The following is a 17,209-nucleotide window of genomic DNA, read 5'->3' as shown; positions in this document are numbered from 1 at the left end:
ATACTTTTACTTAAGTAAGAGGAGAGGAGCTGGGATGAATGTCCTGGATGGCGTATTGCTGATAGTGTATGATGTATTCATTTCATTTTATTGTTTGTATTTTGGTATTACATTTTATTATACACTATTGGAGTAGTATACTTTTATAACCAGTTAAGTGTGATATCAGAGATGGTGATAATAGCACATCTACGAGCTCACAACACTTGACGTTGTGACACGTTGTGGGCTTGTAGATCCGCTATTTAAAAATAGTATAATGGGGCTTAAGGTCCTTTCACCAACACACATGCACGCACGCATGCATGCACGCATGCAAGCGCGCGCGCACACACACACACACACACACACACACACACACACACACACACACACACACACACACACACACACACACACACACACACACACACACGCAACCCTTTTGGACATCTTTGGAAAGAAAGAAAGACAGAAAAATGTTCTGAAATTTTTCGAACATGAATCTTTTTTTTTTGGCAAAAATATAAATATATATCCTTTGAAAACATATTCAGAAAACATTCCAACATCTTTTTCAAGAATCACACGAAAATACGGACCCTGCGTAGAAAGTTGTTAAATCCAGCACAAAGCTATAGATTTACAACAAAGTGCTTCTTGTCTTTTTGTGAATCAATGGATCACAAAGTGAGGGCTTGTTCCCTCCAGGCCTTCATGAGGGTTTAATTAAAGCTTGATTGATTGATTGATTGATTGATTGATTGATTGATTGACAAGCTACCGTACCGTGCGTCTGAACGGCAGCTGAAAGGACTGACTAGCAGATAAACTGGAGACCACATAAATCCTCTAGTCTAGTGGTTCTCAAACTTTTTCATGTCAAGGACCCCCAAATTGAGACTTATTAGCCCGCGGACCCCCATTTGAAAAGATATGCCAGGGACCCCTATAAGAGAAGAGTTTTTTTTACGGCCCTAGCAGTGATTCTCAGCCATTTACATTTCAAGGACCCCCCAGTTTGACATGCATTAGGGCCACGGACCCCCATTGAATGGCATTTATATCTCTTGGACCGCAATTCATATTGTAAAATCTATGTTAATTTAACTCTGAGAGTGTACAAATGGAACCAAATGGACCCGTTAGGGTCCATTTGGTTCCATTTGTACACTCTCAGAGTTACACACCCATAAGGGTCCATTTGGTTCCTAATCTATCATTTAGCTGGGGACCCCCTGTAACTCCCTCAAGGACCCCTAGGGGTCCCCGGACCCCACTTTGAGAATCAATCCTGTAGTCTCTAGTCGTGGTCTGAAACGGGCCTAATTGCACTGTTTTTCCCCTCTACACCAAAACTCCTCTTCAATAATAGCCTAAATCTACAAGTTCAGAATGTGTCTCAAGCTGTTTTGACCTTGCAGATCGTCTATTTTTCGGTGAATGTCCCCCCCCCCCCCCCAGAATGCTGGGGTTAAAAGGGTCTGCTTGATATCAACGGTATGTGAGCCCCTGCCCCAGCTATAGCGTATTTTGTTTAAGACATTTTAAGTCATTTTGTAATCTGGTATTTAATTGAGCCTACTTTACGTTGACAGATGTTATGTTCTTATAATGTATTAGCCCTATATATGGTTCTAACTCTTGTTTTTACAGACTCATTTCATTTGTATTTTGACCATACCTGCCTGTCATTGTTAACACATTCGGTGCCAGAGTTTTATTAAAAAAGTGACGTTGAGTGCCAGAGATCTCGTTTGTAACGCTACGCTGTTTACAGCTGCAGACTCCACGACCAGCACCCGATTGTAAACAATATATGCGTGCACGATGGTGGATGGTCCTGGCTAACGCCTGGAACAATAACATCTCTCGCGCGAGTCACCATGGTGATCGTGCATCGAAAATGACTCGTTTTCCCCACAGTAAAAAGTCAAGGAGATAGAATGGGAGCGGACGGGAGCCAGGTTTTGTGGCACGGTGATCCATCTGTCCCTTCCTTCTCAGAGTCACCGTGGGTGATTCCAAAGTTGTGCTAGCCCCCCCTTGTGGGGAAGAGAGAGAGAGAGAGAGAGAGAGAGAGAGAGAGAGAGAGAGAGAGAGAGAGAGAGAGAGAGAGAGAGAGAGAGAGAGAGAGAGAGAGAGAGAGAGAGAGAGAGAGAGAGATGGGGGGATGGATGGATGGATGGATCAAAGAAATCAAGGTATAGTGGGAACAGAGAGAGAGAGAGAGGTGGTCCATATCTTATTCATGGTGAGGTCACCAGCACAGGGACCCAGCTTGTTGAAATATGAACAATACTACAACACAATGTGACACCTACGCACACGCACGCACACACACACACACACACACACACACACACACACACACACACACACACACACACACACACACACACACACACACACACACACACACATACATGACTCCATGTGTACAACATTACATGTTTCTCCAGGCTATACTTATTGATTTCAGCACACATCTTACACGTGTACGGACACACACGTACACGCGCACGCACGCACGCGCGCGCGCGCACGCACACACACACACACACACACACACACACACACACACACACACACACACACACACACACACACACACACACACACACACACACACACACACACACACACACACACACACACACACACACACACACACACGTGTTTGTATTGCTATACTTCAACCTAGACCTAACCTCTAAATGTATAATCATCCACACAATGTCTAGTTCTCAAACTCTAGTCCTTATGGGGACATCTGGCCCTCATAAGTGTAGTAAAACAATTACACACACACACACACACACACACACACTTTTTTTCCCTGTGGGACAGCATTGAAATACCAAACGGAAGGGAAAAGACTAAGCTATACATGTATAAAAGCCTTTATTTCCTCACTCCTTTATTAGTGTAACAATAACATCCCATATGGCCTTCTGCAGGACAAAACCTCTCATTCAGCCCAAATGCAGAGAGAGAGAGAGAGAGAGAGAGAGAGAGAGAGAGAGGAAATGCAAAAAGATAAGACCTAGTGAGTATATTACAGCGTGCTTGCGTGCTTGTGAGTGTGGGATGGATACTGGCGTGCGTGCGTGCGTGGCACACAAAGGCAAGGTAGATGAGGGCATTGTTGTCTCTACTCTGAAAGCAAGGTTGCAGGTTCAACCATCTAAACTCAATCTCTTCATCTGGTTTCCAGTTAATCATGCTACTCACTTTACACATCGTGATGATTAACAGACAGCTGAACCCATGTCCCACATCTTAAATATATACATATATAGGCACGACACAATTGTGGACTTCTTCTTCCACAGGTCCTCCATCATGCTGTATAAGCATTCCTCTGTGAAGCGAGCATGTTTAGTCTGTTTAATGATGATTCTGTGTTCTCTTCTGTGTTCCATTTGCACACACTCACATTTACAGACCCACAAGGGTCCAATTCGGAACAACCGGTCATTGAAAAATAGTGGACATGGGCCACTGCCCTTTAGGGCCTTTGTATTGTAGTGTTGTTTTTGACAGCAAACGTTGATTTAGTTTTATTTAGTCATCTGAAATGTTTCAGTTTTAGTCTAGTTTTAGTCGACTAAATATCATAAGATTATTGTCGACTAAATCTACAGTTGATTTAGTCGACTAAAATGTATTTTGGCGGTGCCTTGATGGGGTCTTAATGCCTGATTTTATAGTTGGTTGCATGCTGAGAATAGCAGATCTACAAGCTCACAACGCGTCGCAGTGCGACGCGTTGTGAGCTTGTAGATCTGCTACTTTCAGAACGCAACATTCAAGCGCAACCAAACCAACCAAGCGCAAGTTCTACTGGATCTCTTCTCCACTAGTCCCTCACTAACATTTTTTTTGGTTGACGAAATTGTTAATATATTTAGTTTTAGTCATCATAGCTTAGTCTTTGTTTAGTTTTTATTTAGTTCTCGTCAGTGAAAAAGGTAGTCAATGTACATTTTTCGTCATAGTTTTAGTCGACGAAATCAACACTATTGTATTGTAAAGATGTTTTGTTTGTATCTTTGGAGCCTATAAGGCACATGCACAAGTTGGTTGTGAGGGGCCTTCAAATGGCCGGCCTCTCCAAAAGGAGGGCCAAACGGTTAGCACGGTACTGCTCAACATCAGCTATTGTAGGACGGCGCTCAATTTGGAGGAGACGTTGTTTCCTTTATCCATGATTGATGTCTGCTGTGACTGACAATATATGTCAACTGTAGGCCTATTGTATCAATGTAACAATGTTCTGCCTGACAGACACTTTGTAACTGGCTGTTTTCCTATTATTGCCTGACTGCACTGGCAGTGTTTACGTCCTTTGTTCAAACTATTCTTGTACTTCTGTTTGTGTGGACATAAATACATTATTTCAAATATTCGATTCGGTTCGATTCCCCCGCTTTTCCTGGCTTATAGCATTGAAGTGTCCTTGAGCAAGACACTGAACCCTGACCAGGTTTGTCGCCTTGCATGGTTTCCTCGGTTTGTGTGTGTGTGCGCGCGCGTGTGTGTGTGTGTGTGTGTGTGTGTGTGTGTGTGTGTGTGTGTGTGTGTGTGTGTGTGTGCGTGTGCGCACGTGTGTGCATGTGCGTGTGCGCACACGTGTGTGTGTGTGTGTGTGTGTGTGTGTGTGTGTGTGTGTGTGTGTGTGTGTGTGTGTGTGTGTTGCCATATTCATCCAGCTGTCAATGCAGCTCCTGTGTACATAAATGAAGTGTCATCTTGACAATTAAGAGTCTGAATTTCTCATTTTCCCCCTCATTTTGTGTTCTGATGGATGCCAATGGCATATGCTTTGTATTGATTCGTCAAAAAAACAATTTCGATGAGAAATAGTTTTGTTGTTATGGTGGAGAGTGGAAATACTCTGATTTTGTACTTAAGTAAAAGTATCACTATCACAATGTAGAAATACTCAAGTTACAAGTAAAAAGTCTGGTATTAAAACATTTTGTTGAGGAAACAGTACAAAAGTATTGGCATCAACATAATACTTAAAGTAACACAAGTATAGGTTCAAATCATTCAGAATGCCCATTTCACAAGTTTTCAAATTGTTAAAATATTTTGAAAATAGCCAATAGATCGGACGTTTTCAAATAGCTACATGTATATCTAGAGCTTAAGTGGTTTAATGCATGTTTTGTATTAATAATCTAAATGCTGAATCTAAATGCTAAATTTACAAAGTAAGTAACTCAAGCTTTCAAATAATTCTGGTACAACATTTGACAGTAGAGATGTAGTGGAGTAGAAGTAAAATAATGACAATTGGAAATACTTCAGTTAAGTAGGAATACCTCAAAATTGCACTTGTGTTATTTTTTGGGCTATTCAAAAATAGCAGATCTACAAAGTCATAGCGCATCTTCATGTACAGTTAATGACTCACAATGATTGTTTGTAATTAACACCTTTAAGGAAACTGGCTCACTAATTAAGACCGTGCGCGCGCGCACACACACACACACACACACACACACACACACACACACACACACACACACACACACACACACACACACACACACACACACACACACACACACACACACACACACGCGCGCGCGCGTGAAGGATTAAAAGCATCGATCGATTACGTGAGCTAACCTTTAGGATTAAAGGGACTTAATTGCAGCCACCGTGTGTGTGTGTGTGTGTGTGTGTGTGTGTGTGTGTGTGTGTGTGTGTGTGTGTGTGTGTGTGTGTGTGTGTGTGTGTGTGTGTGTGTGTGTGTGTGTGTGTGTGTGTGTGTGTGTGTGTGTGTGTGTGTGTGTGCGTGTGTGTGACCTTTGTGCCGGTACCTGATTAAGGAGAACTGTATGTTTAATCAAAGTTTGTCCAATTAAAATCCCCCAGACACAAAACAAACAGCCTCAACACACTTCTATAGAACACAACAATAGAAAGTAGTAGTAAAATAGTTAAGTGATTCTCAACCTTTTTTTAATTTCAGGACCCCCCAGTTTGATATGGATTAATCCCAGTGTTGCCATATCTGCTTATTATAATTTCCCTGCAAGATTTTATTTGAAAATAGCCGATCTACAAGCTCACAAAGCGTCACATCGCGACGCGTTGTGAGCTTGTAGATCGGCTATTTTCAAATAGCTGATGTATATGTTAAAGTGCTAGTCGCTTCTTTTGGGCTGGTTTTCCTGGAACTGGTTGCTGGTTTCTCTCCCAGAATCTGGCAACACTGATTAGTCCTCGAAACCCCATCATTGCTTTGACGAGCAAGAACAGGCTACTGTAGCTGCATTAATTAATTGAAAATAGCAGATCTACAAGTGCATTGCAACACGTTGTGATCTTGTAGATCGTCATATGTTCATGAATGAATGAATGATTTTGACATGAACTAATTAAGCTAATTTAGCTGGGGGACCCCTGTAGCTCTGGTCCATTTTGAGCCTTTACGCACCACAGGCTGCGCTTCCTCTTGTCTGTAGTCAAAATAAAACAATCACACCCAGTGTGAAGTGGGCGGTGTGGTCATCACAGTGATGGAAGCTCACTTAAAAAAAGCGTTTTTTTTAGTGCATAGTCCTATTTATAGGTTATTAATGTCATCATGTGTCTCGCTAGCCAATCACAGTGCTGAATAGAGTCAGCCAATAGAGTCAGCCAATCACAGTACAGCTAGGGTGTACTAATGTAGAGGGGTGTGCTATTTTGAGCCAATCACAGTACAGCGAAGGGTGTACTAATGAGGTGTCCCAACCCCACTTATACTACACCGCCCAAAAATACACTTTTCGCTACTCACCAAAACAAAGACAGTTTTGTGGAGTTGAAAGCCTACTCTACTCAGTGGGAACACTCTGAGGCCCCCACCTTATATCTAAAACAGGGGTCTGGCCAAGGACCCCCTAGCTGAGAGAGAGATGAAGCAGGGACCCCCTCTATATTGTATAAAACTGTGTTTCAGATTATACTTTTTTTGTTTACTTGGTCTGCTCTTTTTTCCCCCTCTACACCTATACCTCTATGCCAAAAATAGACGATCTGCAAGCTCCGTTGTGAGCTTGTAGATCTGCTATTTTTGGCTAAAGTTTTCCTCAGAAAAGGGATGCTAGGGTGCAAGTGGTTAATGTAGGAAATAAAATCATATCACACAAAGATTTGGCGGACCCCCTGTAGTAACTCTGAGGACCCCCTAGGGGTCCCAGACCCCCTGTTGAAGACAGGTTTTAGACCTAACCCTGGTCTAAAATACACTTTTTGGCCAGAAAGGAGAAAGATCTGTAGAGGGCACTGTGGAGTATTCAAAAAAAATGTTTTCCTTGCGGTGAATGTTTTCTTTTCTGGCCAAAAAGTGTATTTTAGACGTGGGGTGGGGGGCTCACAGTGTTCCCACTAAGTAGAGAAGGCTTTCAACTCCATAAAACCCTCTTTGTTTTGGTCAGTAGTGAAAGCAAATTGTATTTTTTGCTAAAAGACGAGAGGCTGTGAATCCTCCGCTAGCGCAGGTGTGAGGGAAAAGGATCGACTGTATCATAGCGTTAAGGAGAACTCCTTCTATCGCTATGGACCAGAGCTAGGGGACCCCCTGGAACCCCCTCAAGGACCCCTGGGGGCCTCACGCAGACCCCACTTTGAGAACCACTGATCTAGATCATATAAAAACCCAGTAGAATATAATGGACCCTGAAGTAATGTCGGCATGACTTGATTGATTTATTCTGTGTGTGTGTGTGTGTGTGTGTGTGTGTGTGTGTGTGTGTGTGTGTGTGTGTGTGTGTGTGTGTGTGTGTGTGTGTGTGTGTGTGTGTGTGTGTGTGTGTGTGTGTGTGTGTGTGTGTCTGTGTGTCTACAAGCTCACAATACATCACAACACAACATGCGTACACACACACACACACACACACACACACACACACACACACACACACACACACACACACACACACACACACACACACACACACACACACACACACACACACACACACACACACACACACACACACACACACACACACACTTCACACAATGCAATTACTAATGTCTCTTTAATACTAAAGGTTAGTTCATGTAAATCAATACTTTAATCCTTCTATCCTACTGTCATTAAAGATTGTTTGCGTACGTGCGCAAGTGCGTGCGCAAGTGCGTGTGTTGTGTGTGTGTGTGTGTGTGTGTGTGTGTGTGTGTGTGTGTGTGTGTGTGTGTGTGTGTGTGTGTGTGTGTGTGTGTGTGTGTGTGTGTGTGTGTGTGCATGTGCATAATAGCATCATATCACAACCAAATGGTCCATTTGGTTCCATTTGCACACACTCACAGTTACAGACCCTCAAGGGCCCATTTGGACCGCTGGTGGTCCCCGAACCGGACGTTGAGAAACAGTGGACTAGGACCATTGCCCTTTAGAGCCTTTGTATCGTAAAAAGATTTCCATAAGAAATATGGGGGGGATTTTTTTTTTAAAGGAACCTCATACATCCATGTTTGTTGATATAAGGTTGTCATGGTTACACAATAGTTCTGATCGATTACTAGGTTACAACGATAAGTATACTAGGAGGCCGGTCCGTAGCCACATGGAACTCCATATATGGGCAAGACTGACCACATATTTGATGACGCGAGTTATGGGGCTTACATAGCCAATACCATTTTCATTTGATACAATGTGTTACCGCAAACTCTATTGTTGTCATTTTCCTTTTCAGTGGTTTTCCACTAGGTGGCGCTGTCCGCTCGCCTATTGCTCACTATTTGGTTCCCAGTGAAGTAGAGAAGCAGCGGGGTCACGTGATTGCAAAAAGAAACAGCCCGTCCTTTTTCTCTGTTTCTGTCCGAAGTTCATAAATTCACAATATTATTGATGTATTGTGAACCGTAGTAGTATGTGTCTGCAAGTTTATAGAAAAGGATACAAATAAAAATGAAGTTAAGAATGGTAGAATAGTGTTAACATTGTTCCTGGAGAACAAGTGTTTATCTCTGACACAGGATGTTCCCTATATGAAAACAGATGACATTGTGCATTCACAAACTCTGCACAGTTTGTGTGTGTGTGTGTGTGTGTGTGTGCGTTGTTGGGGTGGGCGACGTAGTACCAGACGTGACTCGGGGCTTATAGCCTGAAATGCGATTGTTGAAAGCTTAAATATTTCAGAAATTACAAAATACATATTTCAAAAATGATTCAAAAAATGCATGGCTATTCCTGAAGGAGCAGTCTGAACAAAGCTTCTAGAATAAAACAAGAGAGTTGAGGTTGAGATGGTTTGGACATTGGTGCAGAGGAGGGATGACGGGGTACATTGGGAGAAGGATGCTGAATATGGAGCTGCCGGGCGTATCCCGGGTGTTACACATACATGCATGCATGCATACATGCATACATACATACATACAGATGAACACTCTTCTAAATTAGGTGACACGCTGTAACAAGACTGGCTGTAATAACGGCATGGCTCACCTACACAGTCTTCCCTCCTAACCCGGGTGTGGCATTCATGATGATCCAGTGACGTATGACCCATGGCGGCAGCCATATATAGGAGCCCTTACTGTAAACGTGCCACATTCGCACTAGCGTCGCATAACCTTTCAGATCAACGGTGGCATAAACATTTCACATTAATGACGACACATTTTCAACGACCAGAGAATGCTCTGAAACGAGCCAATGAATTCTTGGAGGTTGGCAAGAAGCAGCCAGCTTTAGATGTTCTTTACGATGTCATCAAGAGCAAGAAGCATCGGACGTGGCAGAAGATCCACGAGTCCATTATGCTCAAGTACCTGGAGGTGTGCGTGGACATGCGCCAAAGCCACCTGGCGAAAGAGGGGCTATACCAATACAAAAACATTTGTCAACAGGTGAACATCAAATCCCTCGAGAACGTGGTCAGGGCTTACCCAAAGATGGCCAAGGAGAAGACGGAGTCTCAGCAGACGGTCATGGACATAGAGGATCTGAATAACATCCATATGTTGGCGATTGTGTTCCTCAGCGCCGTGAGCGGAGAGAACACTCAGGATCGCACTGACCGCCTGCTGCTCAACCCCTGGGTGAAGTTCCTGTGGGAGGCCTACCACCAGTGCTTGGACCTGCTGCGTAACAACTCCGCGCTAGAGCGCCTCTACCACGACATCGCCCAGCAGGCTTTCAAGTTCTGCCTCCAGTACGCCCGCAAGGCCGAGTTCCGTAAGCTCTGCGGCAACCTGCGCATACACCTGCATCAGATGCAGCAGCGCCACCACCACCCGGGCACCGCGGTCAATCTGAACAACACCGACAGCCAGTCCATGCACCTGGAGACGCGCCTGGCGCAGCTAGACATCGCCATAAGCATGGAGCTCTGGCAGGAAGCCTTCAAGGTGGTCGAGGACATCCACAGCCTGTTCGCCCTGTCCAAGAAGCCTCCCAAAGCCCAGCTGATGGCCAATTACTACAGCAAGGTGTCTACCATGTTCTGGAAGTGCGGTAACACACTCTTCCACACCTGCACCCTCCACCGACTCTACCATCTCTCCATGGAGACGCGCAAGAACCTCACCCAGGAGGAGATGCGGAGGATGTCCACCAGGGTCCTTCTGGCCACGCTGTCCGTTCCCATCACCCCCGAGCGCACTGACATTTCTCGTTTCCTGGACATGGAGGGCATCACTGTGGAGAAGCACTGCAAACTGGCCAGCTTCCTGGGCCTGCCGTCCCCACCGACACGCCAGAGTCTTATCAAAGACATGGTAAGGTTTAACATGCTGCAGCACGGTGCGCCTGAAGTGAATATGCTTTACAACTGGCTGGAGGTGGACTTCCACCCGCTTCAGCTGAGCGATAGAGTGACCAAGGTGTTGAACTGGGTAGGAGACCAAGCAGAGAAGCAAGCTGACCTCCAGCAGTATGTCCCTCACCTGCAGAGCAACGCCGTCCTTCGGCTCCTGCAACAGGTTGCTCAGATCTATCGGAGCATTGAGTTCAGCCGTCTGGCCTCCCTGGTTCCATTCGTAGACGCCTTCCAGCTGGAGCGCTGCGTTGTGGATGCTGCTCGACATTGTGATCTGCAGGTTCGAATCGACCACACATCTCGTACCTTTAGTTTTGGCTCCGACCTGAACTACTCGGCCAAGGACGACTCCCCGGTCGGTTCAATGTTGCAGAAAATGCCCTCCGATCAGATCGGGAACCAGCTGGCGACCATGTCCTCTTCTCTGACCATGGCCATCAAAATCATCAAGTCTGCCTCCATCCTGCAAGATCGCGAGGAGCAGCACCAGCAGGCTATTGCCGCCTGCCTGAAAAATGCCCACAAGGAGCACCAGTGCATCCTAACGCGCAGACATACCATTGAGGAGTGCAAGGAGCGCCTGGAGAGCATGAACTGTCAGCGAGAGAAGGAGGAGCTGGAGCAACGCAAGGCAGAGGAGGAGCACCTTCGGCAGGAGGCCATGGAGCGTGAGAAGGAGCAACGCAAGGCAGAGGAGGAGCACCTTCGGCAGGAGGCCATGGAGCGCGAGAAGGAGCGTATAATGCAGGAGCATAAGCAGATCAAGATGAAGACGGTACGTGAGCTGCTGGAGCAGACCAAGAAGACCGAACTGGGAGCCAAGGCCTTAAAAGATATCGATATTCAGGACTTCGAGCTGGACTCGGACTTCATTATGAACGCGCAGGTGCAGCAGTTGGAGAAAGAGAAGAATAAACTCCAGGAGCGTCTAAAGACCCAGGAGAAGAAGATTGACCATTTTGAGCGAGCAAAACACCTTGAGGAGATTCCCCTCCTCAGACGGGCCTACAAGGAGCAGCGTGTCAAGGACATGGAGCTGTGGGGGCTCCAGCAGGAGGAGATGATTAGCAACATGAGAGTGGAGCATGAGAATGCCTTGGAGCACAAGAAGCGCATGTCCAGGATGACGAAGGACAAGGGACACTTTGTGTCCAACATAACGGCAGCCCGCAGTTTCGTTTACGAGGACAAACTTAATGCATTCAACGAGCGCTTAGTGGAGGAGAGGGACAAGCGTCTGGAGGAAAGGAAGAAGCAACGTAAAGAAGACAGGCGTAACGCCGCCTACCGGCAGAAAGAGGAAGAGGCCCAGCGCATTCGCGAGGAACGACTCAGGAAAGAGCGTGAGGATCTGGAGCGTATAGAGCAGTTGCAGCGCGAGGAGGCGCACAGGGAGTACCTGGCACACCTCCGCAAGCTCGAGGAGCAGGAGCACAAGCAGCGCGCCCGTACGCAGGAGATCGAGGAGCGCGAGCGACGGCTCGAACAGGAGAGGAAGGCCTCGGAAGAGCGACCGGCCAGGCCCGACTGGACCGAGAAGGCGGAGGGTAGAGGAGGAGGATGGAAGAGGCGCGTCGCCGCGCCGGAAGCCGACTCGGAATGGCGTCGTACCGGCGGGGACAGGGGACAGCGGAGACAGGAGGGCCGCGAAGAGGGCATAGAAGAGACGGAGCCGCCCAGACGAGGGAACGGACCCCGCAGGGGAGCCAGGCGCGGGGGCCCCGGCGACGACGACTGGGGTCCCAGGAGGGGCGGAGAGGATGACCAAGTTGGCAAGAGAGGCGGCTGCATGGATGACGGACCCCGTCGCGGCGGCGCGGATGACGGCAAGCCCTGGAAGCCTCTCAGCAGCAGACCCGGTGGTTGGCGTGAAAGAGAGAAGTTCCGAGAGGAAAGTCCGGGCGGTGCTGGAGGCGCTGGAGGCGCTGGAGGCGCTGGCGGCGCTGGCGGCGGTGATGCCAATGAAGAGGGAGAGGAGAGACCCAGTGAGCAGTTCAGAGAACGTCGCTCGCAGAGAGAGGAGGGCGGCGGCGTCTGGAAGAGAGGCGGGACGGGCGACACCGACGGCTGGAGAGACATGCCCGCGGATCGGCGCGGCGAACGCTGCGATGCCAAGCGGCGGTATAAGCCCGAACAGAGATCGCCGCCCAGAGAGCCAGAAGAGGGAGGAGGGTCTTGGCGTCGTGTTGTTGATGATGGTGGTGATAAGGGCGGGGAGCGCAGAGAGGACAGAGAGGAAAATGCCGCCGGCGGGACAAATGTTCAGATTTCGAACAACTCAAAGCGTTATAGGCCTACTCATCACGACGTCGTACATACACAGACAGTCTCTTACAGTCTAAACCATCCACACACAAGCGAAATGGAATCCACACATATCTGATGATTTGTAGTTATACGTTTTAGGTGTACAGACAGACGAACATCTTCAAAATGAAAGTGTTGTTTTTGAGTGGTGCCAACAACTCCTACATATAACTTTTTCCGTGTGTCCGTATGTCCGTCCGTCCGTCCGTATGTCCGTCCGTCCGTCCGTATGACCAAACGGCTGATTGGTCAAGCTTCACGTGACAACATATTGTTGCTGATTGTTGCGGATGCAACCAGTTACACTTTCAAAGGCACCACTCTCTTCACACTGGGTGTGATTTTTTGGGGCGGTGTAGCCGCCCCCTATAAGTGAGTTTTGGACACCGACCAAAAAATGTGTGTACCCCCTAACCCTTCCATAATGCAAATCGATACTTTTTTCATATCAGCCAATCACATTACAGCTAGTGTCATCACCACTAACTGTAATGTGATTGGCTGACTTTGCAAATTCAGGACTGTGATTGGCTAGCGAAACACATGACACATGTGCAGCCCTATGAATAGCAGTATGGACTTTAAAAAAAGTCATTTATCCCTTTTTTTAAAGTGAGTCATGTTGTGATGACCACACACCGCCCACTTCACACTGGGTGTGATTTTTTTTGTATCTGTGGATTTTTTTTGTGCATTTGTGTTCGTAATGGCGTGTGTGCACATCGGAAACACTGTTTCTGTCATATGCACCTTGTTACACATCTAAATGCAGGGTGTGCTTTGAGGACCAGGTTTCCGCTGTTCACGTAAGGTTTTTTTCATCGTGATTAAAAGTGGACAAAGCTATCTCACTTCTGAATATTGACAATTGTGTTGAATCGGGAATTTCCTCGATGGAAAGGAGTCTGAGATAGTGCTAGCCATCACACTGTATTAACCATATGAGCCCTCGCAACATGTCCTTGGCATGTAGGCGAACCATTCGATGAAGAGAGGTAAACATTCTGCGAACATAGCCAATCTGCAACGTTACATGTTGTGAACTTGTAGATGTGGACATTTGCGGTGAAGATAATTTGAAGTAGATGAGGGGGAAAAGGAGAGGGCCACGACGGTTATTATATTGAACGAAAACTAACAGTGTGTCTTTTGATTTGTGTAAACACTACCAGTAACTGATTTTATCTTTACAAAAAAAAACTAAGTTTAAAAAAAAAACTAGCAAATCTGATCTAAAAAGTATTTATAACCAACTGAATTAGAAGAAGAAAAATCAAAACAAACTAAAACTAAACTATAACGAAAAATCAAAAACTACAAACGCCATGGGGAGACCCATGTCAAAGCCAAAGACCCATGATGGACATACTGACCAATGAGGTTACTGGACTAACACCTGCACAGAACTCAGAAGCACTTTGTTGTCAGCATGTACACTGGTTCTCAACATCCGGTCTGGGGCTCCACCAGGGGTCAAAATGGACAATGAACTATAGTAATGTTTGGAACTATTCAATCTTGGAACCCATTGTTTTTTTCCTTTGAATTTGACTCTTGGGGGACCTCCCAATAGAATGTGGATAACAGGATGTTGGCCGTTAGATCCCGCCCTTAGCCCTCCACTTCCGGTCCACGTGTCTTTGTGTACATTCCTGACATTCCTAACTATACACGTTGTAACAGGAGCGGAGCTCTGAATCTGTCTTGAGAGATTAGGAACTATTGGTCACCAAGCATCAAGCATCACGCTTGGTGACCAACACATTGGGAATAAATAAATTGGGACCAAAAAGTGACCAAAAATAAATAAAGAAACACTGCCGAAGTAACGGTAGCCATGCTTGAAGCATGGCTACCGTTACTTCCGCAGTGTTTTTTTATTTTATATTTATTTGGCTATTAAACAAATAGCAGATATACAAGCTCATAGCGCGGCCCTCGGTGCTGCGCTATGAGCTTCCAGATCTGCTATTTTTGGAAAAATCATGAAAATGTGTGAAAGAGAAGAATAAACTCCAGGAGCGTCTAAAGACCCAGGAGAAGAAGATTGACCATTTTGAGCGAGCAAAACACCTTGAGGAGATTCCCCTCCTCAGACGGGCCTACAAGGAGCAGCGTGTCAAGGACATGGAGCTGTGGGGGCTCCAGCAGGAGGAGATGATTAGCAACATGAGAGTGGAGCATGAGAATGCCTTGGAGCACAAGAAGCGCATGTCCAGGATGACGAAGGACAAGGGACACTTTGTGTCCAACATAACGGCAGCCCGCAGTTTCGTTTACGAGGACAAACTTAATGCATTCAACGAGCGCTTAGTGGAGGAGAGGGACAAGCGTCTGGAGGAAAGGAAGAAGCAACGTAAAGAAGACAGGCGTAACGCCGCCTACCGGCAGAAAGAGGAAGAGGCCCAGCGCATTCGCGAGGAACGACTCAGGAAAGAGCGTGAGGATCTGGAGCGTATAGAGCAGTTGCAGCGCGAGGAGGCGCACAGGGAGTACCTGGCACACCTCCGCAAGCTCGAGGAGCAGGAGCACAAGCAGCGCGCCCGTACGCAGGAGATCGAGGAGCGCGAGCGACGGCTCGAACAGGAGAGGAAGGCCTCGGAAGAGCGACCGGCCAGGCCCGACTGGACCGAGAAGGCGGAGGGTAGAGGAGGAGGATGGAAGAGGCGCGTCGCCGCGCCGGAAGCCGACTCGGAATGGCGTCGTACCGGCGGGGACAGGGGACAGCGGAGACAGGAGGGCCGCGAAGAGGGCATAGAAGAGACGGAGCCGCCCAGACGAGGGAACGGACCCCGCAGGGGAGCCAGACGCGGCGGGGGTCCCGACGACGACTGGGGTCCCAGGAGGGGCGGAGAGGATGACCAAGTTGGCAAGAGAGGCGGCTGCACGGATGACGGACCCCGTCGCGGCGGCACGGATGACGGCAAGCCCTGGAAGCCTCTCAGCAGCAGACCCGGTGGTTGGCGTGAAAGAGAGAGGTTCCGAGAGGAAAGTCCGGGCGGCGCTGGCGGCGCTGGCGGCGCTGCAGGCGGTGATGCCAATGAAGAGGGAGAGGAGAGACCCAGTGAGCATTTCAGAGAACGTCGCTCGCAGAGAGAGGAGGGCGGCGGCGTCTGGAAGAGAGGCGGGACGGGCGACACCGAAGGCTGGAGAGATTTGCCCGCGGATCGGCGCGGCGAACGCTGCGATGCCAAGCGGCGGTATAAGCCCGAACAGAGATCCCCACCCAGAGAGCCAGAGGAGGGAGGGTCTTGGCGTCGTGTTGTTGATGATGGTGGTGATAAGGGCGGGGAGCGCAGAGAGGACAGAGACACGCCAAAAGAGGAAAATTCCGCCGGCGGGACAAATGTTCAGATTTCGAACAACTCGAAGCGTTATAGGCCTACTCATCACGACGTCGTACATACACAGACAGTCTCTTACAGTCTAAACCATCCACACACAAGTGAAATGGAATCCACACATATCTGATGATGTGTAGTTATACGTTTTAGGTGTACAGACAGACGAACATCTTCAAAATGAAAGTGTTGTTTTTGAGTGGTGCCAACCACTCCTACATTTGACTTTGTCCGTTTGTCCGTATGTCCGTCCGTCCGTATGTCCGTCCGTCCGTATGACCAAACGGCTGATTGGTCAAGCTTCACGTGACACGTGACAATATGTTGTCACCTGTCATGTGACAACATATTGTTGCTGATTGTTGCGGATGCAACCAGTTGCACTTTCAAAGGCACCACTCTCTTCACACTGGGTGTGATTTTTTTTTTGTATCTGTGGATTTTTTTTGTGCATTTGTGTTTGTAATGCCGTGTGTGCACATCGGAAACACTGTTTCTGTAATATGCACCTTGTTACACATGTGTTGACATCTAAATGCAGGGTCTGCTTTGAGGACCAGGTTGCCGCTGTTCACGTAAGGTTTTTTTCATCGTGATTAAAAGTGGACAAAGCTATCTCACTTCTGAATATTGACAATTGTGTTGAATCGGGAATTTCCTCGATGGAAAGGAGTCTGAGATAGTGCTAGCCATCACACTGTATTAACCATATGAGCCCTCGCAACATGTCCTTGGCATGTAGGCGAACCATTCGATGAAAAGAGGTAAACATTCTGCGAACATAGCCAATCTGCAACGTTA

At 47.2% G+C, this 17,209-nt stretch overlaps 1 protein-coding gene across 1 annotated transcript; it reads left to right on the top strand.

Moving 5' to 3' along the window:
* Positions 1-9,609: 9,609 nt before the first annotated feature.
* On the top strand, positions 9,610-16,987 carry LOC311065397 (uncharacterized protein; the record flags this gene model as incomplete). The annotated part of the gene is made up of 3 exons (XM_084085723.1): positions 9,610-13,020; positions 15,087-16,440; positions 16,950-16,987. The coding sequence occupies 3 exons, from the start codon at positions 9,610-9,612 to the stop codon at positions 16,985-16,987; spliced, it is 4,803 nt and encodes a 1,600-aa protein (XP_083941849.1).
* Between the last annotated feature and the right edge of the window lie 222 nt (positions 16,988-17,209).

This window comes from Gymnoscopelus microlampas (assembly GCF_963454915.1).
Source record: "Gymnoscopelus microlampas genome assembly, chromosome: 2".
Lineage (NCBI taxonomy): Eukaryota > Metazoa > Chordata > Actinopteri > Myctophiformes > Myctophidae > Gymnoscopelus > Gymnoscopelus microlampas.
The sequence above is the reverse complement of the archived record's forward strand: the minus strand, read 5'-3'. Positions and strand labels throughout refer to the sequence as shown.